At 44.1% G+C, this 25036-nt stretch overlaps 2 protein-coding genes across 2 annotated transcripts in view; one reads left to right on the top strand and one right to left on the bottom strand.

The window, feature by feature from the left end:
* Window positions 1-25036, bottom strand: part of SLIRP (SRA stem-loop interacting RNA binding protein) — a 49588-nt gene that overhangs the window by 10075 nt on the left and 14477 nt on the right. The window lies entirely within an intron of this gene.
* Window positions 32-24869, top strand: ALKBH1 (alkB homolog 1, histone H2A dioxygenase). Its single transcript, XM_049770443.1, has 6 exons — window positions 32-214; window positions 3716-3824; window positions 7528-7690; window positions 20116-20206; window positions 22319-22512; window positions 23974-24869. The coding sequence occupies exons 1-6, from the start codon at window positions 32-34 to the stop codon at window positions 24401-24403; spliced, it is 1170 nt and encodes a 389-aa protein (XP_049626400.1). The 3' UTR covers window positions 24404-24869.

The raw sequence follows: 25036 nt of genomic DNA, 5'->3' as shown, positions 1-25036 counted from the left end.
TCCGGGTCAAAAGGAGGTCACAGGCACCGACATGGGGAAGATGGCGGCGGCCATAGGCTCCATAGCCACGCTGGCGGCAGAGCCCGGAGAAGACGCTTTTCGAAAGCTTTTCCGCTTCTATCGGCAGTGCCGGCCCGGGAGCACGGACCTGGGAGGGGTCATCGATTTCTCGGCGGTACCCCCAGCCTGCGGGACCGAACCCGCTGCCCACAAGGTAATGGAGCGAGGAGTGGCCTGGCCCTCTCTAGCTGTCCCATTTGCCTCTATCCTGGCTCTGAGCAGGGGGAACCTTATATACAGTGTCGGGTGCTTTTGACAGGACAGGGTCATATCTGAGAGTGAAGATGGATTTATTAGTAGTATTAAATGCACGCTAGTTAGGAGATCATTACACAATGTTTGAAATAAAAATTTATCAGGCCCTGGGTACCCTTATCAGCCCTAGGTGCCTGAAGAAGTACCTAGTAGTCAGCACTCAGAATCACAACAACCATTTTCAGTGTCGGGTCACCTGCTTATGACAGAATAGAATCATATCTGAGAGTGTCAGTGGATTTATTATGTGGTATTAAATGCACCCTGTTTAGGAAGTCATTACAAAGTGTTTGAAATAAAAACTTATCAGGCGGGCCCGGAGATCTAGCACAGCGGCATGCACAGCGGCGTTTGCCTTGCAAGCAGCCAATCCAGGACCAAAAGTGGTTGGTTCGAATCCTGGTGTCCCATATGGTCCCCAGTGCCTGCCAGGAGCTATTTCTGAGCAGACAGCCAGGAGTAACCCCTGAGCACCGCCGGGTGTGGCCCAAAAAAAACAAAACAAAACAAAACAAAAAACTTATCAGGCCCTGGGTGCCTAAAGAAATACCTAGTAGTCAGCACTCAGAGAATCACAGCAATTATTTTCAGTTGTTCAACTATTTCGGTCGCCTACTTATGACAGAATAGGGTCAGATCCGAGAGTGCAGATGGATTTATTATGTAGTATTAAATGCATGCTAGTTAGGAGATCATTACACAATGTTTGAGATAAAAACTTTCCAGGCGCTGGGTGCCTGAAGAAGAACCTAGTAGTCAGCACTCAAGAGAATTCCCAACAACCATTTTACTGTTATGAGCAATTAATTAGACAGACTTTTTGATTTCTCCTCCGGACCACTTCTTGGCCAAGGGAACAGGATCTAAGATATGTCATAAACTTAAGCAATCTAAACTTATTTATGGAAAGAAGTTTCTTTCCTCTTAAATATTCCTTTTTTTCCATGAAGTGTCAAGAATCAAACCCTGGTTGGCCTCATGCAAGGCAAGTGCCCTAGCTGCTGTACTGTTTCTCTGGGCCCTAGCAAGCCACCAAGAATATTTCTGGTTTTTTGTTTTTGTTTTTGTTTTGTTTTTTTGTTGTTTTGGGGCCACACCCTGTGACGTTCACTGGTTATTCCTGGCTATGCACTCAGAAATTGCTCCTGGCTTTGGGGCCCATATGGGACGAAGGGGGATCAAACCTCAGTTCATCCTAGATCAGGCGCCTGTAAGGCAATGCCTTACCACTATACCACTGCTCTGGCCCTCAACACTATTTTTTTTTACAATGTTAATGCATTTATTTTCTTTCATTTCTTTTTTTTTTTTCAATTAATTTTTTTATTGTGACTGAAGTTCATTACACAGAATTATTTACAGTACATAGTGACAATGATTGAAGAGCTTTCCCACCACCAATGTTGTCCTCCCTCCACTCCTGTTCCCAGCTTGTCTCCCACATATCCCTCCTTTACCCCCCAGAATCCTAGTGTAACTGGTCTCCACCTTACAGCTTGTTATAGGTTGTTGGGTATTTATTCTGTTTGGTGTTCCAGTCTGGTCATTTTTTATTTACACTATGTGTTCAGATGACTGGTCCTGGTATCTTTCTTTTCCCCTCTCAATTCATGAGGCTGAATGATTCAAGTTATGCTATTCTGTTGGAGATAAAAATGTTAAGGAAAAGAGAAGAAAAAACTCAAGACTATTTCTAGTTGGATCATTTTAGCAAACTAAGATTTGGTTTGGGTGTTTAATATTTTACATGCTAGTCATCAACCCAAGGCGTTGCACATTTAAGGCATGTATACTTCCACTGAGTTACATACACCCAACCCCCTTTAATCAATGTCATGAGCCTTTCATAAAATATACCTATGTGCAAAGAAACCTTCACAAACCCCGATTAGTTTCTAAGCAGTTAATAAGGGCAAAAACCCAAGTTTCAGTTTGAGGTTTCATCTAAAATAGAGTATGTTTTATCAAATAAGTTGCCAATGTTTCCTTGAAATGTTTCTTTATCTAGTTAGAACTTTTTCCCTCATCTAACTCTGAGGTTTTCAATTATTTAACCTACTGATTTTTAAAATTAAGTCAGGGGTGGAGTGATAGCACAGCAGGTAGACACTTGCCTTATTCCTTCCTGGCCCGGGTTCCATCCCCACCATCCCACATGGTCTGCCCCCTCTCTTCATCCTGCCAAGAGTGATTTCTGAGTGAGAGCCAGGAGTAACTCATAAGGGCCACCTCATGTGCACCCCTCCAGAAAATAATTAGCGCCCTCTCCCTCCAGGAAATATACCTTTTTTAGGCAAATAAAACACCAATTTTACCTAGGTGACTAAACTGCCCCCTTAGTACTCTGTAATGGAGGAGAGACAATATTGCTCACTTTGTTTTTGGTTGGGTTTTTTTTTTTTTTTTTTTTTTTTTTTTGCGCGTTTTGGGCAACACCCCATGATGCTCAGGGGTTACTCCTGGCTTTGTGCTTAGAAATTGCTCCTGGCTTGGGGGACCATATGGACACTGGGTGATCAAATTGAGGTCTATCCTAGATCAACCGCATGCAAGGCAAATGCCCTATCACTGCACCGCTGCTCTGCCCCAAAATTGCTCACTTTGAAAACACTGATCAAACCCTTCTTGGACTGGTAATCTTTAGATCTCTCTGTAAAGACTTCCAATGTGGCTAATTAATGAAAAGCTCATTGTAACTTGAAATATTCCAGGACCAGAGACACTTTTTATGATCTAAAGGCCTAAAGAAATCATAGTCAGTAACAGAGCAGAAAGGCTCTGCACGCAGCTGACCTGGGATGGACCTGAGTTCAATCCCTAGTATCCACATGGTCCCTGGAGCCTTCCAGGAATGACTTATGAGTTCAGAGCCAGGAGTAACCCCTAAGTGCCGCTGGGTGTGACCCAACCCCCCCCCCCAAATCACAGTCATAAGATGTAGTATCATAGGACACTATAGTCTTAAGTTCAAACTCAACCTGCTCCTCATTACTATTCACCTTATCTTTATGTAGGTCTCTAGTGGCTGCTGTACATTGACAAGGAAATTTTTATTAAAATTAAAAGTTTTACTTATTTTTTATTTATTTTAGGCCCACACCCAGTAAGGCTCAGGGGCTACTCCCATCTCTGTGCTTGGAGTTGCTCAAGTGATATTCTGGGGATTGAACCAAGGTCTTCTTTGAGCTTACTCTGGGCCTGGAAACTGAAATTCTAATTCTAAGTGGCTTAACAGTTAACATGTTAACTACATTAGCTACATGTTAGGGCTAGGTTTAGGAGCCTAGAATTGTAACACCTAATTTTGCCCTATTCTAGTAATAACTTTAGAGATTTGAGGTTCTCCAAGTTAACCTGTGAAATCACTTTATAGCCCTTGACTTCTGTTTTCTCCCTGTAGGTGATCAGGTCTCAGCTAAGTGTGTCTTCTGTCAGTGAACACGATGCACATAGAGCCGGTCTGCAACCAGTCAGCAAATGGAGGGCCTATGGTCTGGAAGGTTACCCTGGTAAGTGCAGCTCGCCTCAGGAGGCAAACCTTTCTGCCATTTTTTTTGATGCCAGAGGAGACACTGTAGGCAAGTCAGTGAAGAAAACTAAACACCCAGAAATGTCTCACTATTGGGGCCAGAGCAATAGTATAGCGTGTAGGGCATTTGTCTTGCATGTGGTAAGCCCAGGTTCAATTCACAGCATCTTATCCAGTTCCCTAAACAATGCCAGGAATAATTCCTGCATATAAAACCAGGAGTGAACCCTGAACACCACCGGGTATGGTCCCAAAATAAAAGTCTAAAACAGAAATGTTTCACTGGAAGGGCCCTTCTAAATTTTGTCTTATCAAGTATTTCCATTTACTTAGATCCCCAGAGGATGGAGCAGGAGTTCATAGTCCCTTCTTTAAAGTGATGCATTATCTAGATGAAAATGTGAGGGAGGTTGCCTCTGGACTCCTTGCCACTTGCTCAACACCCACTCCCAAAGACAAGTCCCTGAAATGACGGAGAGACTCATAGCACTCGCTTCTGTCACAAAGTCCCTGCATTCTCCAGTATCAGAAGAAAACAGCTTAAAACTTGCCATCAGCAGGGCCAATCTTTTGGAATGAGAATTCAAGTAATGAAATGAAGTTCTGATAGATTGATTTAGAACAGGGGTCTCAAACTCAATTTACCTGGGGGCCGCAGGAGACAAGGTCGGGGTGATCCTTGAGTGCAAAGTCAGTAGTAAGCCTTGAACATTGGGGGGTGTGACCCAAACAACTAAAACAAAACAAAATAAAAAAAGATTCCTCTAGGGCAGGACCACAAAATGTTGTTGTACGGAGGGCCGCAAACGGCCCGCGGGCCATGAGTTTGAGACCCCTGATTTAGAATGTTGAATCTTTTTATAACTTTTTGAAGAAATTTTTGTTTTATTTGGGGGATTTTTGACCACTTCCAGCAGTACTTGAGTTCTAATTTTATCTCTTTGCTTGGGAGTTGATCTCACTATGGTGCTCAGGGGACTAGAGAATACCTGAGATCAAACTGGGATTGGCTACATGCAAGGCAAGTGCTGTCACCTGTGTGCTGTTTCTCTGGCCTAAATTCTTGAGCCAGTCAGGAGCGATTTGTTTGTTTTCAGTTTGGGGGCCACACCTGGGGCCGGAGAGATAGCATGGAGTTAAGGCGTTTGCCTTTCATGCAGAAGGTCATTGGTTTGAATCCTGGCATCCCATATGGTCCCACGAGGGAGGGAGGGAGGGAGGGAGGGAGGGAGGGAGAAAGAAAATAAATAAATAAATAAATAAATAAATAAATAAATAAATAAATAAATAAATAATTCACTGTTGCCAGGCTCCGGGACCATATGGATGCTGGAAATCAAACCTGGTTCATTCCCAGTCAGCCACGTGCAAGGCAAATGCCCTATTGCTGTGCTATAACTGCAGCCTCCTGTGCTATCTCTCCATCCCCAAGGAGCAATTTCTGATTACAGAGCCACAGGAGTAACCCCTGAGTGCCGCAGGTTTGGTCCTCCCACCCCCCCAAAAATAGACAAAAACCCCTAAATTAAATATAATTTTCACCTTCCTTGCCTGCATTAGTGGGGAGAGAAATCTTGGATGACTGTAAATGATGAGGGGCTGGAGAATAGTACAGCAGATAGGGCATTTACCTAGAACAGGGCGGACTATTTCAATCCCTGGCATCTCACATATTCCTTCCATTTCCTTCCCTTCACCCCACACCCATCCTTGTCTATTGCCAAGAGTGATTCCTGAGTGTAGATTCAGGAGTGATCTCTGAGTATCACCAGGTGTGACCCCAAAATAAACAAAATAAAATATAAATAATGATACCTGATTTGGCATGTTTCATTCTATACATGAGTAACAGTTGTAGACTATTATTTCTTTTAAGAAAAACATGTAAAAAAAAACTCAGGTATTTCCAGCTCTAGCTGTTCACACCTAAACACTGAATTTTACCTATTTTTAAAACGAACTTTTCTTGCTATACGGGAGTAACAATATGGTAGTATTTAGAAATATATTGGTAGCAGGTTGTTTTCCTAATTTTCTTTTTTTTTTTTTTTTTTGGTTTTTTGGGCCACACCCGTTTGATGCTCAGGGGTTACTCCTGGCTAAGCGCTCAGAAATTGCCCCTGGCTTGGGGGGACCATATGGGACGCCGGGGGATCGAACCGCGGTCCTGATCCTTGGCTAGCGCTTGCAAGGCAGACACTTTACCTCTAGCGCCACCTCGCTGACCCCTGTTTTCCTAATTTTCCAAGATTGTATATTCTTCATACTTTCGTACTTCTGCTTGAAAATATGCATTTCCAAATTTGAAATGTAGGTGTTAACTGTACCAGTTTAAAGCTTTCACTTCCTTTGTTATGTTTTTTGTGTTTTTTAGGGTTTTGTTGTTTGTTTTGGGGCCACATCTGGCTGTGTTCAGATCATCTATATCTGAATTCATCTGTGTTCTGTGATCAGACATAGTGGCCTCAGGTGACATGTGGGATACCAGGGATCAAATCCGGGTGGGTACACACAGGCAAGCACTCTACCTATTGCACTAATGCTCTGGCCCTTTCATTTGTGGTTTTTAATTACGTATTATTTAGATGTTCTTAGTTACAAACTAGAAGAATATTAAATTAAATATTGAACATGGTATCAGTCATAATAACTGCTTTACATTTTCAGACATGGTTAACTTGGACATATAAAAATTTTGATTTGTCAGTTTTTGTTTGTTTTGGTTTGGGGTTACTCCCAGTGGTACTCAGACCTTACTTACTCCTGCTCTTCTCTCAAGGAACACTCCTGATAGACTCAGGGGAACACTATAGGGTGCTGAGGATTGAACCTGGGCTGGCTGTGTATAAGAAAAATGCTTTAGGGGCCAGAGCAATAGTACAGTGGTAGGGCGTTTGCCTTGCACACGGCTGACCCAGGACAGACCTGGGTTCGATCCCCGGAGTCCCATATGGTCCCCCGAGCCAGGAGCGATTTTGAGTGCATAGCCAGGAGTAACCCCTGAGCATCACCAGGTGTGGCCCCCTCCCCCCAAGAAAAGACTTTACTATGTACACCTTTATGCTGTACTATGGCTCTGGCCTGAACTTTTCAATTTCATGCTGTGTGAAATACTTTTTGTAATTTTTTTAAAAGAAAGAAAAATATTGAAAAACCTGAGGTGCTTACATAATATTTGCTTTTTTTTAATATCATCTTCTTTATGTTAACTTGAAGAAATGTGTCCTATAAAAACTGGAGAATAGGGGTCCGGAGAGATAGCACAGTGGTAGGGCATTAAAATTTAAAAAACTGGAGAATAGGGCCCAGAGAGATAGCACAGCGGCGTTTGCCTTGCAAGCAGCCGATCCAGGACCAAAGGTGGTTGGTTTGAATCTCGGTGTCCCACATGGTCCCCCGTGCCTGCCAGGAGCTATTTCTGAGCAGACAGCCAGGAGTAACCCCTGAGCACCGCCGGGTGTGGCCCAAAAAAAACCAAACAAACAAAAAAAAAAAACTGGAGAATAGGAATGAGAATATTTGCTTAAGACTCTGGAGGCCTTTGGAAGCAAAAAAAAAAAAAAAAAAAAAAAGGAAATGGAGGAGTAAATAAAGCAGCAGGTGTAACAGTATCAACAAAACTTGCTGTTTCATTAATGGAGACTTTCCCTTCTTTTTTTTTTTTTTTTTTTTTTTTGGTATAGGATTTATTTTTATCCCCAACCCCTTCCTCCCAGGTTACCAGTGGCACTGGGTGAAGCAGTGCCTTAAGTTATATTGCCAGAAACCTAATATCTGTAACCTGGACAAGCATATGACAAAAGAAGAGACACACAACCTGTGGGAACAAAGCAAAGAGTTTCTGCGGTAAGTCTTAACCTGACGTACCACAGCAGGATTCGGTTCAGCCCTTGTCATTCAGGGACCTGCTCTTAAACAGCAAACTGCAAGTGACAGGGCTGTTTATTTCCCCTTCATTTCCATGCAGACAGCACAATTAGATTCATTCCCCAGAACAGTTGGACAGTTGCTTTGACAGTTATATTAAATTGAGATCCATTTTTAAGATTTTGATTTTGATAACTGAGATATGAACTCATTCACATTAATCATTCATCTGCAGTCCTTTTTTTCCTACTTATTTCTTTAGAACCTCGTGACATCCTGGGGGCAGGGGTGTCAAACTGAAAACTCTGCTTCTTGCCTAGATGCAGTCAGTGCTATTAACTGTTTGATTCCCATTCACCTCCTGTTCATTTGAATGGATGTTTCTGCTTTAAAGTTTCAACATTCATTCTTGCCACATATATTTGTTGGGAGTCATTTGTATACTGTGTATTATGCTAGACATTAGAGATACAAAGGTATTTTCCCTACGTTCATAAATATGTAGACTATGATAGGAACTTGGTGTCAAAAGGGCTAATTATAATAGAGCTTGGAAAGCCTTACAATAGGTGTTTAACAAAATGCTTTAGGGACTCAACGGTAATGCAAAGGGTAAACCTTGCACGTGGCCACCTAGATTTAATTCCCCAGCGTCTTGTATGGTCCCCCAAACCTGCCAGGAGTAACCCCTTAACATCACCAGGGATGAACCAAAAACCAAAAAAAAAAAAAAAGGGAAAAAGAAAAGAAAGGAAAATGTTCTGAGATAAAAGGAATATTTGTTTTATCTTACTTGGGGACAACACCCGATGGTGCTCAGGGTCACCTGTAGATGTGCTCATGGGGCCATGGCAGGATCAAATCAGGCGTCCCACATGCAGAGCTTGCCATCTAGTCCCACGTGCTATGTCCCTGCCCTCGGAAATACCATATTTTTCATTCTATAAGACGCACCTGACGATAAGATGTACTTAGTTTTTTTTTTTAATTTATTTACTTTTTTTTTTTAATTTTGATTTTTATTTTTTTTTTTTTTTTTTTTTTTTTTTTTGGTTTTTGGGCCACACCCGGCACTGCTCAGGGGTTACTCCTGGCTGTCTGCTCAGAAATAGCTCCTGGCAGGCACGGGGGACCATATGGGACACCGGGATTCGAACCAACCACCTTTGGTCCTGGATCGGCTGCTTGCAATGCAAACACCGCTGTGCTATCTCTCCGGGCCCTAATTTTTATTTTTAATTATGAGAACAAGGGTGCAAAGAAAGAGGACAAGGTAAAGTTACAGTGGAAGGACAATCACCCATAACATAATTCTCAGAAGTCCCCTTGCTGATATCTTAACTTTGAAATTTCAGCCAAAGAACATTAAGATAAATAAGACAGAATCCATGTACAATTACTTTGTCCCTCAAGTCCCCAGATTGTAACACATTATAATATTTCTTAACAGTACACAAGGCAATCTAAAGCCATAAAACTTACGGAACTCCTTAAACATTACAGGCATAGTATTTTCTTACATTTCCATATACATGCATATTAGCTTAAGTTAACCTCAAATTTTAAGTGAGTTCTTTTTAAGGATTAGAGTCAAAGGAGCACAGTAAAAATGGTGTTAGAGTGGCAATTGTTGTTTGCATAGGCCCACCAAAATATGAGGGACATGGAAAGAAATAACCTTGGCCTAAGTACAAAGAGACCAGACCCCTGAAGTTTCCTGGCACAAGACCAAGTCTAGGCTCCAGGCAAGCTAGATCGTCCAATCCAATACATTGTCTGTAGTGCCAACACACTTTTATTTTTCACACAGTCTCTGTTGTTGGTATCATGTTTCTGTATTAAAGATCCTGGAATCTGCATATCTTACATTGAAGTCAGGATGTGGAGCATCCTCTCCTTTCACCTCACAATCAAAGGGCAATGCAGGGAGCCCTGTCCTGTAAGCAGGTCGTTGTTGTTGTTAAATCTTCTCAGTGTTAAGGGAAGTCTCTTTTGAGCAGGTCGAAGTCTGAGCAGTGTAGGTCTTCCGTAGTAGAGGATTGCTTCCAGGTGATGTTATAGACCAGCCTGAATGTTTCGTGGATGGCTTCCCTGGTTCAGGGGAGAATGGATTATGCCCTTTCTTCTGAGGTCTGTGCCAGGTCGTTATGTCAATGTTCAGGGTGTAAGGTCCCTTTGCACTACAAGATTTGTGTGTTCCAATCTCTATTAGATAGGATCTTATTTGTATGTATAGTATTTTCCCATTTTAATGTGCCTATGCAAATAAGAAGCAATGCCACGTGGTGTTATTGGTGCATATGGGGGCCATAAGAACAATACCAATTATTCCCATGATATGGTTCAATCATAAGCATTAAACTGGGGGACTCTTCCACCAAAATTCCTCGTTAAACAGCTCAAAAAAAGAAGATATAAAGTGGTTAGAATTGTCACTGTATAAGACAAAGATGTACTTAGTTTTTAGATGCTCTCCTCGCCTGCACTCAGGCTTGAGCTCCAGGTGTCATTCACTCCATAAGGTGGACTTTTAGGGGCCGAGAGAGATAGCACAGCGGCGTTTGCCTTGCAAGCAGCTGATCCAGGACCAAAGGTGGTTGGTTTGAATCCCGATGTCCCATATGGTCCCCTGTGCCTGCCAGGAGCTATTTCTGAGCAGACAGCCAGGAGTAACCCCTGAGCACCGCCAGGTGTGGCCCAAAAACCAAAAAAAAAAAAAAAAAAAGATGGACTTTTTGGGGGGAAATGTATCTTATACCACGAAAAGTATGGTAAATCATGCAAGGAGGAGAAGGGAGCGGAGCGATAGCACAGCAGGTAGGGCATTTGTCTTATATCAGCCAATGTGGGTTTCATCCCTGATGTCTCGGATGGTCCCCTGAACCTATCAGGAATAATTTATGAGTATTGCCAGGAGTAACCCCTGCGCAACGCCAGGTGTGCCCCCAAACCAAAAAAGTAAAAAGAGATAAAAAGAGGCTAGAAAGATAGTGCGCTAATAGGGTACTTACCTTCCAAATGGCCAAGTTTGATCTCCAGCATCCTATATGGTCCCCTGAGCCCGCCAGGAGTGATTTTTTGATTTTTGAGCATAGAGCCGGAGTAACCCCTGGCCACTGCTGAGTGAAACCCAAAACCAAAAAAGGATACAATGATTTTAGTCTCTTATTTTTTCTACCTATTTGAACTGGAACTTAAAAAGTATTAGAAGGAGGCCAGAGAAGCAGTATACTGGTTAAGGCACTTACTTTGCTTGATCCCTGGCAACAAATAGAGATTGCTGAGCACCACCAGGAGTGATTTTCTAACCATATCATCACAGGAATAAAAGCACAGGTAGGACCCAAAAACCAAAAGGAATGACAGATAAATCGATCGAGGAGAGCTGAATTAGCTCACAGGCTGAGTACATGCTTTATATGCTGGAGGTTCGGGTTTCCAGGCACCACATGGTTCCTCACCACCAGGATCCACCTAAACACGAGGTCAGGAATAAGCTCTGAACATGTCTTGCATAAGGCTCAAAATAAATTTTTGTGAAAAAAGGATTTTTACCTTTCTGCTCAGGCTTCTTTGGATAACGAGAGTAGCCTGTGTAGTGGTGTAATATGTAAGACAGTACGTTGTTCTGTGAGCTAGGAGCTCAGCCTCTGGAGTAACTTCATGTGTTTACTCAGCAAAAACTGTTGAATTCTGCTGGATGTCATAGTTCCTGCCTTCAAGAAAATTGTATTTTTAGGGGCTGGAGCGATAGTACAGCAGTAGGCTAACAAGCCTTGCCAACCCATGATGGACCTTGGTTCGATTTCTAGTATCCCCCATAGTCCCCTGAGCCTGCCAGGAGTGTTTGTTTTTTTTTTTTTGGCTTTTCGGGCCACACCCATTTGATACTCGGGGGTTACTCCTGGCTAAGCACTCAGAAATTGCCCCTGGCTTGGGGGGACCATATGGGATGCTGGGGGATCGAACCGCGGTCCTTCCTTGGCTAGTGCTTGCAAGGCAGACACCTTACCTCTAGCGCCACCTCGCCAGCCCCGCCAGGAGTGTTTTCTGAGTGCAGAGCCAGGAATAACCCGAGTGCTGCCAAGTGTGACCACCCCCACCCCCCCGAAAAAAAAGAAAAAGAAAAAGAAATTTGTATTTTAAGTAATGACAGAATCATGTCAACATATAATTAAAGTTCATTCACAAAGTGCAGGGAATGAAGGGTCACTTGGATGGTTTGATTAAAGGTAGGCAGATTGTGAACATTGCTTCTTGGAAATCATGCAGAGAATTGGCAAGAGATGACACCAGGAAGGTAGGGCCATGGGGGCTGGGAAGGGCACTTGTCTTGCATATGGCCAACCCAGATTTAATCCCTGTACCCCATATTGTTCCCTTAAGACTGCCAAGAATGATCACCGCATATAGCTGGGTGTGGCTCAAAAATAAAATAAATAAATAAATTCAAAGTAAAATTAAAGAAATGATTTTTCTTTAAAGCTGCCTTGGCCTAAACTTCATGATACAGATTGAAGACTGAGCATTTTCCTTGGCTCTGAGAGCAAAGATCATGAGCGAGTGATGCTAATCCAAGAGAGATTAGAGCTTGTTATTAAGCCAGCCAATGTTTCAAATAATTGATTCTTTTCTTCTGATAAATGACTTTGCAAAAACCCCACTTGTCACCATCTCAGATAACTCAGATGAATCTCTTTAATAAATCATCCTGTAAACAAGGGAAGATAATTTTTTTTGATCAAATAAATTAGCAAGAAGAAAAATTGTGCCAGCCATACCTCCTGTTGTCATAGGTGAGAAAGATTGATATGCTCGGACGTTGCTGACTACATTGAATATCGAATTGGGTCCTTGTTTGCTCTTTGTCGCTGTGTGTTCACGGTTCAGTTTTCCTCACTGGGAACAAAGGAATTGGGCTGCAAAAGACATTCAGAGTGGCTGAGTCATGGTCAGTCACCCTAGTAATACAGACTGGTTCCCTCAGCTTCCCACAGAATATCAGAAAGGGGAGTTACAGTTGAAAAGGTTTTCCTGGAAATTATAATTATCTACCATAAGACCCCACAATTCCCCTGTGCCTGGCCACACCCTTCCCTGTTTTCTACTTGGAGAGGAGACCTTGTCACGATGCCACAGGACTACCAGTCAGCTCTGACCCAGTCATCCAGAGGCGGCACTCATATCAGTTCAGGGCGTCACAGTTCTAACAAAAGCCTCACATCTGTGAGATTTCCCAGTTACTCATACTTCTAAATAACTCTAGTATAAGACACAAAACTCAGGAAAACTAAATACTTAGTGATTGCAACATTATTATGGAGGCTAGAAGTGAGAAGATATGGAAAGAGATTTCTGCAGAATAGACAGAACTTCTGTTTTTCTCTCTCTCCTGGAATCAAGGGTGTAGTTTTCTGCTCAGCCTTTGTGGCCAGGAACCATGTAGTGCTTTGCATACAGCAGGCTGGATGACCAAGTTCTCTGACCCTTGCCCGTTTGTTTGTTTTTGTTTTTTGGATCACACTCTGTGATGCTCAGGGGTTACTCCTGGCTATGTGCTCAGAAATCACTCCTGGCTTGGGGGACCATATGGGACAACAAGGGATCAAATCACGTTCTGTCTTAGGTCAGCCACATGCAAGACAAATGCTCTTCCCACTGCACCACCGCTCCAGCCTCCCCTTACACCATTTTTTTTTTTTTTAGGTTTTTGATTATTGGGTCACACCTGGCAGTCCTCAGGGATTACTCTTGGCTCTACGCTCAGAAATCACCTATGGCAGGCTCAGGGGACCATATGGGTTGCCAGGATTCGAACCACCATCCTGCATGTGAGGCAAATGCCTTACCTCCATGCTATCTGTCCAGCCCCAGCCTTACTTTTTTTTTTTTTAAAAGGATTTTGGGGCCAGAGAGATAGCATGGAGGTAAAGCGTTTGCCTTTCATGTAGAAGGACGGTGGTTCGAATCCCAGCATCCCATATGGTCCCCCATGCCTGCCAGGTGCTATTTCTGAGCATAGAGCCAGGAATAACCCCTGAGCACTGCCATGTGTGACCCAAAAACCAAAAAAAATAAAATAAAATAAAGGATTTTATTCAGTACATAGTTGTTAACCAAAGCCACTTTTGTGGAATTTATTAGTATGTTATAAGAAATATATTATCGGGGCCGAGAGATAGCATGGAAGTAGAGCATTTGCCTTGCAAGCAGAAGGATGGTGGTTTGAATCCTAGCATTCCCATGGTTCCCCGGGGCCTGCCAGGAGTGATTTCTGAGCATAGAGCCAGGAGTAACCCCTGAGCACTGGGTGTGACCCAAAAAACAAATAAAAAGAAATATATTATCTATTAAATTTTATGGCCCAGGGATATTGCTCAGTGGTAGAGCACATGCTCTGCATAGTTGAATCCCTTTGATTCTTCACTCAGGAATCACTCCTGGTTGGCTGGATCAAACCCGAGTCAGCCTTGTACAAAGCAAGTGTCCTCCCTGCTGTGCTCTCTCCAGCCCCAGAATCTAGATGCTTAAGGAATTGACAGCACCAGAGCTATGAGTTGACTAGGGAAAATTGCATGGTCCCACAGGGGAACAATAGAGGAACAGTATAAAACTGGGGGAAAGTGGGCCAGAGAGGAGAATTAGCCATGGAAAATGAAGGGGAGCTTCTCTTCTGAGACATCTTGGAAGAAAAGATGAGAAAATTAGGGATAAGAAAGTTAGGGATGGAGAGATAATACAGTGGCTAGAATGTTTACCTTGTATGCAGCCAACCCAGGTTCCATTCCTGGCATCCCATATGGTTCCCCAAGCCTGCCAGGAGTGAGCCAAAAGTAACCCCTGAGCACCTTCAGATGTGACTCAAAAAAAGAAGAAGAAAAATTATACCTGATTATAAGGGAATTTGTGTGCCATATAGACAAATACAAATATTGGGACCAAAGCTATAGCACAGTGGGTAGGGCGTTTGCCTTGCACATGGTCATCCCAGGTTCGCTCCCCGGCATCCCACATGGTCCTCGAGCCTACCAGAAATAATTTCTGAGCACAGAGCCAGTAGTAACCCCTGAGCCCTGCCAGCATGTCCCTGAAGAAAAGAAAAAGAAAGATGCAGATATTAAAAACAGAAAAAGAAAGATGCAAATGGTGGCAATGTATCAAGATTAGTAATTGATTTTTTTCGCTTTAGAAAGATCAGTTGCACACATGTTTGAAGTCCTGGATTTAGTCCCAGGCATAATCACCATCAGCAACAAATAAGCAAATAGCACAATTAAAAAATTTAGCTTAATAATCCATGCAGACTGTGATAAAGGACTGAAAAATAAACATTGTCAATAGGGTCTGAATGTGTGCACAGCTTTGCACATAGCCAAGCAAGGTGTGATCTTCGACATCACATATAGCTCCTCAAGCCCCACCAGCGTGCTCCCTGAGTGCAGAACCAGCAGTAAGTCCTAACCACCCCCCAAACAGACAAAGACCAAAAAATAATTGTCAGCAGGGCTTGGAGACCAGTGATTGTGAAAATTGAGAGAAGGGAGTTAAGACTTAGCCATTTATGGGCCAGAGCGATAGCACAGTGGTAGGCTGTTTGCCTTGCACACAGCTGACCCAGGACAGACCTCGATTTGATCCCCAGTGTCCCCTATTCTCCAAGCCAGGGGCAATTTCTGAGTGTATAGCCAGGAGTAACCCCTGAGCATCACCGAGTGTGGCCCAAAATTCAAAACTAAAATAAAAAGACTTAGCCATAACAGAGTAATGCTGTGAGTGGATTATAGAATTAAATCCTTGGGTTCTAAAATCAAAACACTGGAGAGACGGAGATAGTGGGGCTTGTCTGGAAGCAAATGGCAGTTTGGAAAATAATCCACACGCACCTGCATGGAGGGAGAAACAGATTTTCAGGAGTTCCCACATGTTTGCCCTTTGCTCCTAAGAAGCACCAATCTCTGTGGAGGTCTGGAAATGCAAGAGTACATTTTTCTGAAAATTCGAGTATTCTGAAGGAAGACACCACACAGAAGGTGGGACCAGGTGGTCTAAACACCAATCCAAGGTGTTACATGCAAAGATGTTTCCAACCAGTGAGTAAGAAGGCATATACTGAGAGGACAGAAGTAAGATGAACTTTTCCATCTCAAAATTACTCCAATCAAATCTGCAATAGAGAGGAACATCAAGGAATTGTGTTTTGTTTTTATTCTTTGACCACATTCCTGTGGCCAGGAATGCCCCCATATGGCTCAGGGGTCCATAAGGGATGCTGGGGATCAAACCCCAGTCGGCCATGTGCAAGGCCAACACCCTATCCATTGTGCTATCACTGGCTACTGTCATCTTTTTTTATGCACAGCAAATGTGAATAATGGTGCTTATCCATAGTAACTTCATATCAGCTCATACAGTCACTGACCAAACCAGCATCTCTTTTTCCCTAAATTGTTCAGTTTTCCAGTATGCCAGAGCCCCCAGACCACCCCAGGCTCAGTGACTGAGCATAGGATTCCCAAGACACAGCATGGAAGAAACTTACTCTAAAGATACAAGGCATGGGAATAGTGTAATAGTGCAGCTGGTAGGGAACTTGCTTTGCACATGGCTGACTGGGGTTTCATCCCCGACATCCCATACAGTTCCCTGAGCCCACTAGGAGTGATCCTGAGCACACTGAGTGTGACCAAAAATAAAATAAAATAAAATAATAATAATAAGGCAAATCATTTTAGGGAAAATGCATGTGGTTTTAGTTTTAGGAAGAAGCAGGCAAGGCTTCCCGGGCTTCTCCCAGTGAAGATGTGCTTCGTGCTCCAACCAGCATACGTGAGGCTCTCATCCAGCAAAGCCCTCTGTGAGGAGCTGGTCAGCCTTCCTCAGCACTTCCCAGTGTTCTGGAGGAAAAGCAGACGAGTTCCATTAGCATAGTTCGTGTTCAAATGAGGCCCAGTGCATAGTGTTTCTGGGAATGGGGCAGCTCTCCCCCATCCCATTCCAGGAGCCTGCCGTGCCTCTGCCTGGCTGTTCTTAGTCAGGGTTGGTTCTGTTCCTCCTAGTTCTGCATTCTGATGTCTGTGTCACGATGTCCTTCTAATGGAAACTGGGAGAACAGATAGCATCTATTCTGTAAAATTTTGTCAGACAGCAGAGTGAGTTCCATTTGCCTCTTATAAGCCCTCTGGTTCCATGTAGGTGCTGTGTTGCCTCCACTTGCTGCAGCACCCTGTCTGATGCCAGTAGCCAACTATAGGTAGGGCCATGCCCTGCTCCCAGCACTGCTGTCCCGCCATGTCTGGACAGTGGACTTTGAACTCTCCTTTTACTGTGTGTGTTTGTTTGTTTTTGGGCCACACCTGGCAGTGCTCAGGACTCTCTTCTGGCTCTTTACTCAGGAATTACTCTTGACAGTGCTCGGGAGACTGTATGGGGTTGAACCAGGGATTGAAGCCAGGTTGGCCACATTCAGGACAAAGTCTTTCCCTGCTGTGCTGTTGCTTATCCCCTCTCTTTTTTTTCTTAATTTTAGAGATTCTTTTTTTTTTTTTTTTTTTTTTTTGGTTTTTGGGCCACACCCTGTGACGCTCAGGGGTTACTCCTGGCTATGCGCTCAGAAGTTGCTCCTGGCTTCTTGGGGGACCATATGGGACGCCGGGGGATCGAACCGTGGTCCGTCCTAGGTTAGCGCAGGCAAGGCAGGAACCTTACCTCCAGCGCCACCGCCCGGCCCCATCTTACAGACTCACTCTGTTCCATTAAATGCTAGTTTATACTGCCTTGAATTCTCCTCACTTCTTGTACATATCTGTCAGCTCCTGTCAGAATATGAACTCTGATGCATTCTAATCTTTTTTAAGAAGAACAGCGGTGGTTCTTGGACCAAAAAAAAATCTTTTTTGATTGATTAATGAGGCAGATTACAAAGGACAAAAAGTAGGCCCAGCCTTCTCTTATTTTTAGAAATTTTAGAGTTAAATCTAGTAAGCTTTCTATTTAGAGAATAGTAAATCCATCTAGTGGATGAGATACGCTATACCTGCAGAAAGTCACCTCTATTTCATGGCTGCTGTGGCTGAAACAAGGATATTTTAGAAACCAAGTCTTTTGCAGTGGTCCTTAATTATTAGCTCAGCCTCAATTAGCTATGTTACACAGGATTCAAGAAGTCATATTAGACCAGTCATTTTTAATCACAGATTGTATTTTGCCAAACTTCCCCTCCAACCTGTGATTGTGGGAAGCTACAGTCTTTGGACCTAGTGGTAACTGTGATTAACCAGACCTCACTGTAGCAACCAAATTGAACATAGTCTATTAGCCAAATTTTTAATTGCCCATTGTGCTCTCTGTTCTATTCCCCATAGTCCAGTAAAGATGATTCTGTTGTCGTTCTTGCTTTATCATTATCGAGCTGCTGGAAACTAGGCATTTAAAATTGATCTCATTCAGACACGCCAAGTGAGTGCATAGTCACAGCCACGCCAATGGCCCAACTTCACTGCTCACCACTAACCTCTGCAGAGACACCTAACCAATAAAAATGCCAGATATGCCAATTTAAGAGGCTGAAAACTGGAATTTTTCTCAGAGTGGGGGCAGATAGCTTCCTCCTGCTCCCTCTGTACTTCCAGAAGCCCCAGAAGTTACGACCATATCCCACAACTGCTGCCATATAAGCTAATCAGCCAACTCTACAAAGCCTGGAATTTCTGGATTATGTGGTTCATGACACCTCAAAATTCTTCAGTACTGACACATCACACACCAAATCAGACATGAAAGTAGAATAGAATCCGCATAAACTCAACACACAGTATTAACAAATGCACAACTAGCAACAAACAACTTAGTACAGTGATTTAATGACCCTTTTGAGAAACAACAGTTTTCATAAATTTTCTGATACTGAAGTTCTTTAATATTTCCATTGCCATTTAGTTGTAACAAGCACTATATAGTAAATTATTTGGTACCTGCCAAAGAGGCAGGCTTGGAACTGAGTGGGAAATTGAGGACAATGGTATTGGATTGGTGTTGGAACATTGAAGGCTAGAAACAACTGTTCTGAACAAATTTCTTCTGGGGAGGGGGGTTTGGGGTCACACCTGGTAGTGCTCAGGGGTTGCTCCTGTCTCTATGCTCAGAAATTGCTCCTGGCAGGCTCGGGGGACCATATAGGATGCCGGGATTCGAACCACCGTCCTTCTGCATGGAAGGCAAATGCCCTACCTCCATGCTATCTCTCCGGCCCCATGTTATGAACAATTTTGTAAACCATGGTGTTTAAATAAAGTAATTTAAGAACTTAAATAAAATCCTCCCATTCAAGGGCTGGAAAGAGTGTAGCAGGTAAGGTTTGCCTTTCACCTGTCTTGGTTTTGGTCCCCAGCATCTCGTGATTCTTTAAGCACACCAGCAGATTCCTGAATGCAGGGCCAGGAGTAACCCCAGAGCACCACTGGATATGGCCCAAAAAATAAATCTCCTTTAGCAGGATTTAGAGCCAGCAACTAAAAATGTGAAGTGCTAACAAGTTTTTAACTATTATTATGTTCTTTCGGTTTTGATTTTTGAGGCCACACCCAGCAGTGTTTAGGGATCACTCACCTGGCAGGGCTTAGGTGATCTTATGGGATGCCAAGATTCTACCTACCTTAGCCTTCTGCAAAGCAGGTGTCCTACACACTGTACTATTGTTCCAAACCCAATTATAATTATTTCTTTATTTTATTATTTTTAAAGTCACACCCACTAATGCTCAGGGGTTGCTCCGGCTCTGCTCTCAGGAATTACTCCTGGTGGGACTATGAGATAGTGAGGATCAAACCTGGTTGGCTAGATGTAACTAGATGCAAAGTAAGCAGCCTGCCCCTATTATGATATTCTTTTTTTTGGGGGGGGGGCCACACCCGGCGGTACTCAGGGGTTACTCCTGGCTCTCTGCTCAGAAATAGCTCCTGGCAGGCACAGGGGACCATATGGGACACCAGGATTCGAACCAACCATCTTTGGTCCTGGATCGTGTGCTTGCAAGGCAAATGCCATTGTGCTAGCTCTCCGGGCCCCCTATTATGATATTCTTAATTAGCTCGCTATTTTGTTGATTTATCACAATTGGGCTGCATGTGCTGTGGAATCTTAGGTTTAGACTCTAGCAGTGGTCCTCAAACTATAGCCCACGGGCCACATAATGTATTTGTATCTGTTTTGTTTCTTCATTGCAAAATAAGGTATATGCAGTGTGCATAAGGATTCGTTCATAAGTTTTGTTTTTACTATAGTAGACCCTACAATGGTATGAGGGACAGTGAATTGGCCCCCTGTTTAAAAAGTTTGAGGACCCCTGCTGTCTAGGGTCTGTGGAAGGGATTGTTGCCATTGAAATGAATCCCCTCCAATCTTTGCAGCAGTAAAGACGTGAATAAACGAAGACCCCGAAGTTTGCTAGAGAAGCTGCGGTGGGTGACCCTCGGCTACCACTATAACTGGGACAGTAAGGTATCCTCAATTTTTTCAATTATTTATTCCCTGTTATGCTTCTTGATAGTTTTCTTCCTGACTAAGCTTTAAAGTATGCTTTTGTAGAAGTATCTCTGTCTCTTCCCCTAAAATCTTCTTGACACCATATCTCAAGAGGTCTAGATTATTTATTGTGAACATTTGTCTTCTTTGTGTGCCCTCAGGTTGTATTATTTTATCAGATGTCCTTAGTTCAGTGCTTTCTCTAAATAGGTTGATTCCAAGGCCATGGCTCTTTATTGCATTTCAGAACAGAACTTCATGTTTATTTTTATTTCCACTATGGGTTAGTGTTGAGCGTTATTTTCTACATAGTAGTTTGCCTGGAGTAAACAAAGTCTTGCACATACTTCTGGTTTTCTCATCTTTTGACTCAGAAAAAAAGTCTTCAAGATCTAGCTACACCTTTCCCTGCTCATAAGGAATTACCATTAATTACTTTATAAAGGTCTGAGCAAGTAGGAAAGAGAAAGAATGCTCTACACTTAGGGACTGAGCACTACCAGGAGTACTCTTGTTTGTAGTATTATCCCCCCCCCCAAAAAAAAACCCTTATTTTATCTGTTACTAGCATGATAATACAAGATTTCAGGCACTTGCTTTCCATGTTGCCAAATCTTATTTAATCCCTAGCACTGCATATGGTCCCCTAAGCACTACTAGGTAAGACTCAACAAAGTCAGCTTCATTCACTAAGGAAAGTAGAGATTGTGGGACCAGAATCATAGTACAGTGAGCAAAATACTTGTCTTGCATACAGTTCAATCCCAAGCATCCTATATGGTTCCCTGAGCCCTCCAGGAGTGATCCTTGAACTCAGTCAGGAGTCATCCTTAAAAGCAGGGCTAGGTGTGAGCCCTGAGTACAGCCAGATAGATATGTCTTAAAATCAAAAACAAACAAATTATAGTAGGGCTGGAACAATAGTACAGCAAATAAGATGTTTGCCTTTTACTCTAATGACGTGACCTGCAGCCCCAGGCTCTCTGTTCCCCTGATCCTGCCAGGGAAGATCCTTAAGTCAGAGCCAGGAGTAAGCCCTGAGCACAGCAGGGTGTGGCCCCAAATCCAGCAAACAACAAAAAGTGGAAGCTTGAAAATCACCAAACATTTTAGGGGTAGGGCCAGAGAGATGGTACAGTCAGTAAGTTACTTGCTTTCCATGTAACCAACCCAGATTCAATCCCTGGCACCCCGTTTGGTTCTCCTAGCATGCCAGGAGTTATCCCTAAACGCAGAGCTATGAGTCATCCCTGGGTGAGTGTGGCCAAGAGCAAACACAAAAACCTCTAAGGGCGAGACTAGTCTAGGAATTCAGGTACTTACTTGCCTTGCACAGACCAACCCTGATTCAGTCCCTAACACTACATGTATTTTACAGCCAAGAGTGACTCCTGAGGTGTAAGCCCTGAGTATCATTAGGTGTAGCCAACCCCCTTCCAACCCCTCCCCATCCCCCAAAAACACCTTTGTTTAATCAGAGAAAAGTGAAACAAAATTTAAAAAGTACATAGACAAGGCCAGAATGTTGGTACAAAGGTTAGGGTCCTTGCCTAACATGTAGTTGCAGCCTGTAGAACAGGGGTCTCAAACTCAATTTACCTGGGGGCCACAGGAGGCAAAGTCAGGGTGAGACAGGGCCACATAAGGGATTTCGCTTACCGAATATTCGCAATAAAAAATCGCGTAAGTAAGAAAAAAATCGCAAAAAATCGCATTAAACATTTGCATACCCCGAACGGAACTGCTCGGGGGAGTTGCCCTGTTTTCCTTCATTTCCCTAATGGAACTCAGGATAGGAGAGGGATCCCCTCCCAGAGAACGAAGGTAATTGCTCCCCCTACTGCCTCTCTGCCACATTGCTGTCTGGCTTACCCTGCCCCCCTGAGCGTTGTATGCTGTGCTTCTGCTCTTAATCCAAAAGTTAGTTGGGCCTTGTCCCCATTACCAGGAGTGCTCGAGTGATGCTGTGCTGTGGGGGGGGGCTTGTAGCTAGATGGTTTTAAAACAGTAGGGGTTTTTTTATGCCACCGTGTCCAGTTTTCCTGAGATCATTGTTTATTTTTCTTATTTTCCCTACTTTTATCAAAGCAATACTCAGCAGATCATTATACACCTTTCCCTTCTGACCTGGCTTTCCTCTCAGAGCAAGTCGCTGCTGCCTGTGGATTTCAGGGTTTCCGAGCGGAAGCAGGTATCCTGAACTACTATCGGCTTGACTCCACGCTGGGGATCCATGTCGACAGATCGGAACTCGACCACTCCAAACCCCTGCTGTCATTCAGGTGAGTTCTATCTCAGGATTGCAAGGACAGTCTGCTGTCATTCTTTTCCTGCAGCTTTTGTTTTTGGTTTTTGGGTCACATCCAGCTGTGCTTGGGGTTACTCTTGGCGGTGGTCAATGGACCATATACGATGCATGGGATCTAACTCAGGTCGACTGTGTGCAAGGCAAAGACCCTACCTCTTGTGCTATCACTCTCTAACATGTCTACAGCATTCTTAAGAGTGGTTGGGTGAACTCTACTCTTTCACTTCTAAGCACTTGCTTAGTCTTTTAAGCACACACAGAAAATGACAGGTAATGTTTCAGTTTAAGCTGTGTGGATAATGAAAGGCTTTGCTTTGGTAATGAGAAGTCAGTGTCTGTGGACTAAACTAGAGCAAGACAAAGTGACCAACCCTTTGGGTTATTGAAAGAGAAGAAGCACAAAAGTCAGAGTAGTTGGGGCCGGGCGGTGGCGCTGGAGGTAAGGTGCCTGCCTTGCCTGCGCTAGCCTAGGATGGACCGCGGTTCGATCCCCCGGCATCCCATATGGTCCCCCAAGAAGCCAGGAGCAACTTCTGAGCGCATAGCCAGGAGTAACCCCTGAGCGTCACAGGGTGTGGCCCAAAAACCAAAAAAAAAAAAAAAAAAAAAAGTCAGAGTAGTTGATGCTCTTTATCTCCCTGAATATTATTGTTGTTGAAATGTTTTATTTGTTTTTGTTTTTATGCCACATCCTGCAGTGCCCAGGGCTTACTCCTGGCTCTGCACTCTGGAATCACTCCTAGCTAGCTCTATAGGATACCAGTAATCAAACCCAGGTTGACTATGTGAAAGACAAGCTGTGCTATCACTCTGCTCTTAGCACAGTTTTAAATGGAGGATTTGGGGGACCAGAGAGAGTATAAAAGTTAAGGCACTTGCATGCAGTCAACCCTGGTTTGACACCACCCCCCCCCCAGCACCACATATCGATGGTCCCCTGAACATAAAACCTGAAGAAGCAGTTAAACACATCAGATGTGATCCCACAAAATAAACAAAAGAAACATTGGGGCCAGAAATGTTGCTCAGTGGTAAGGCTCTTTTTCACATATAAGGGGCACTAGGTTTAGTCCAAACATGGCCAAAAAGTAATAATAAGACAGTATGTGGGGGCCCGGAGAGATAGCACAGCGGTGTTTGCCTTGCAAGCAGCCGATCCAGGACCAAAGGTGGTTGGTTCGAATCCTGGTATCCCATATGGTCCCCCGTGCCTGCCAGGAGCTATTTCTGAGCAGACAGCCAGGAGTAACCCCTGAGCACCGCCGGGTGTGGCTCAAAAACCAAAAAAGAAAAAAAAAGACAGTATGTGGGAACAAAAATATCAGCCAGAATTTGGGCAGAGGGGTGGAGGGCTGTGTGATGCTTTTGGCACAAGCTTCCTATGGTGGCTAGTCACAGACTTACTCAGTGTTCTCACTGTTTGGTTTTCTCCTAGCTTTGGCCAGTCTGCCATCTTTCTCCTGGGTGGCCTCAAGCGAGATGAAGCCCCCACAGCTATGTTTATGCACAGTGGCGACATCATGGTGATGTCGGGATTCAGCCGCCTGTTGAACCACGCAGTCCCACGGGTCCTCCCGAGTCCCGAGAGTGCCAGCCTGCCTCATTGCCTGGAGACTCTGCTGCCCGCCCAGCTCCCTTCGGACACGGTGGTGGAGCCCTGCTCGGAGGAAGACCTGCAGGTGTGCACCGCTTATTTGAGAACAGCTCGAGTGAATATGACGGTGCGACAGGTGCTGGCCCCAGACCAGGACTTCCCCCCGGAGTCTGCAGGCGAGCATAAAAGAGACATCGCCACACAAGGGTCCTGCCATCCGGATGACAATAGTGACCAGGTGAAACGAGCCAGGTTAGACCCTCACAGCTGAGACCTGGACAGATCTCCCATGAAACCACCAGGCCACCACAGACCTGAGCACAGAGCCAGAAACACTCCCCCTGATCACCCCGTGACTCTGGAGCCCATCCTGAAGAGTCTTGCTCAGAGGCAAGGGCTGGGTGGGGCTGGGTGGGAAGAGGCCTTCCCAGCAGCCTGCTCAGCCTCGCCCGCTGTTTCTGAGGGAAACAGGACTGAGTTTCCATATCTATGAGTCTCCATAGATGGCTCAGAATTCGCTAATGCTGAATGAAATACCCCTCCGGCCACCGCAGCTGGTGGTTGGTGGTAAAAATCACAAATGTATTTTGGTGGTTCTGAGCACCAGCCATTAATCTCACCTGTCTAGTTTTTTCAGTCAGTGTCAGATTCCTTGATCTCCTTTTCTAGTCTTCAGCGATGCATACTATCCAAATTAAGGCAGCAGGACTGGAAATCACATCCCCAGTAAAAGAATTTCCTCAGGTCCAGAGAGATAGCGTGGAGGTAAGGCGTTTGCCTATCATGTAGAAGGATGGTGGTTCCTATCCCGGCATCCTATATGGTCCCCTGTGCCTGCCAGGGGCAATTTCTGAGCATAGAGCCAGGAGTAACCTCTGAGCGCTGCCGGGTGTGACCCAAAAAC

The sequence above is a fragment of the Suncus etruscus genome, chromosome 3 (genome assembly GCF_024139225.1).
Source record: "Suncus etruscus isolate mSunEtr1 chromosome 3, mSunEtr1.pri.cur, whole genome shotgun sequence".
NCBI lineage: Eukaryota > Metazoa > Chordata > Mammalia > Eulipotyphla > Soricidae > Suncus > Suncus etruscus.
This window is presented reverse-complemented; position numbering and strand designations above follow the sequence as displayed.

Bases quoted from the DNA above. Each gene is read 5' to 3' on its own strand.
- ALKBH1 (XM_049770443.1), top strand. From the start codon at position 32: ATGGGGAAGATGGCGGCGGCCATAGGCTCCATAGCCACGCTGGCGGCA. The intron at 7,691-20,115 runs GTAAGTCTTAAC...CAATCTTTGCAG, and splicing joins CAAAGCAAAGAGTTTCTGCG to CAGTAAAGACGTGAATAAAC. The intron at 20,207-22,318 runs GTATCCTCAATT...CTTTTATCAAAG, and splicing joins ACTATAACTGGGACAGTAAG to CAATACTCAGCAGATCATTA.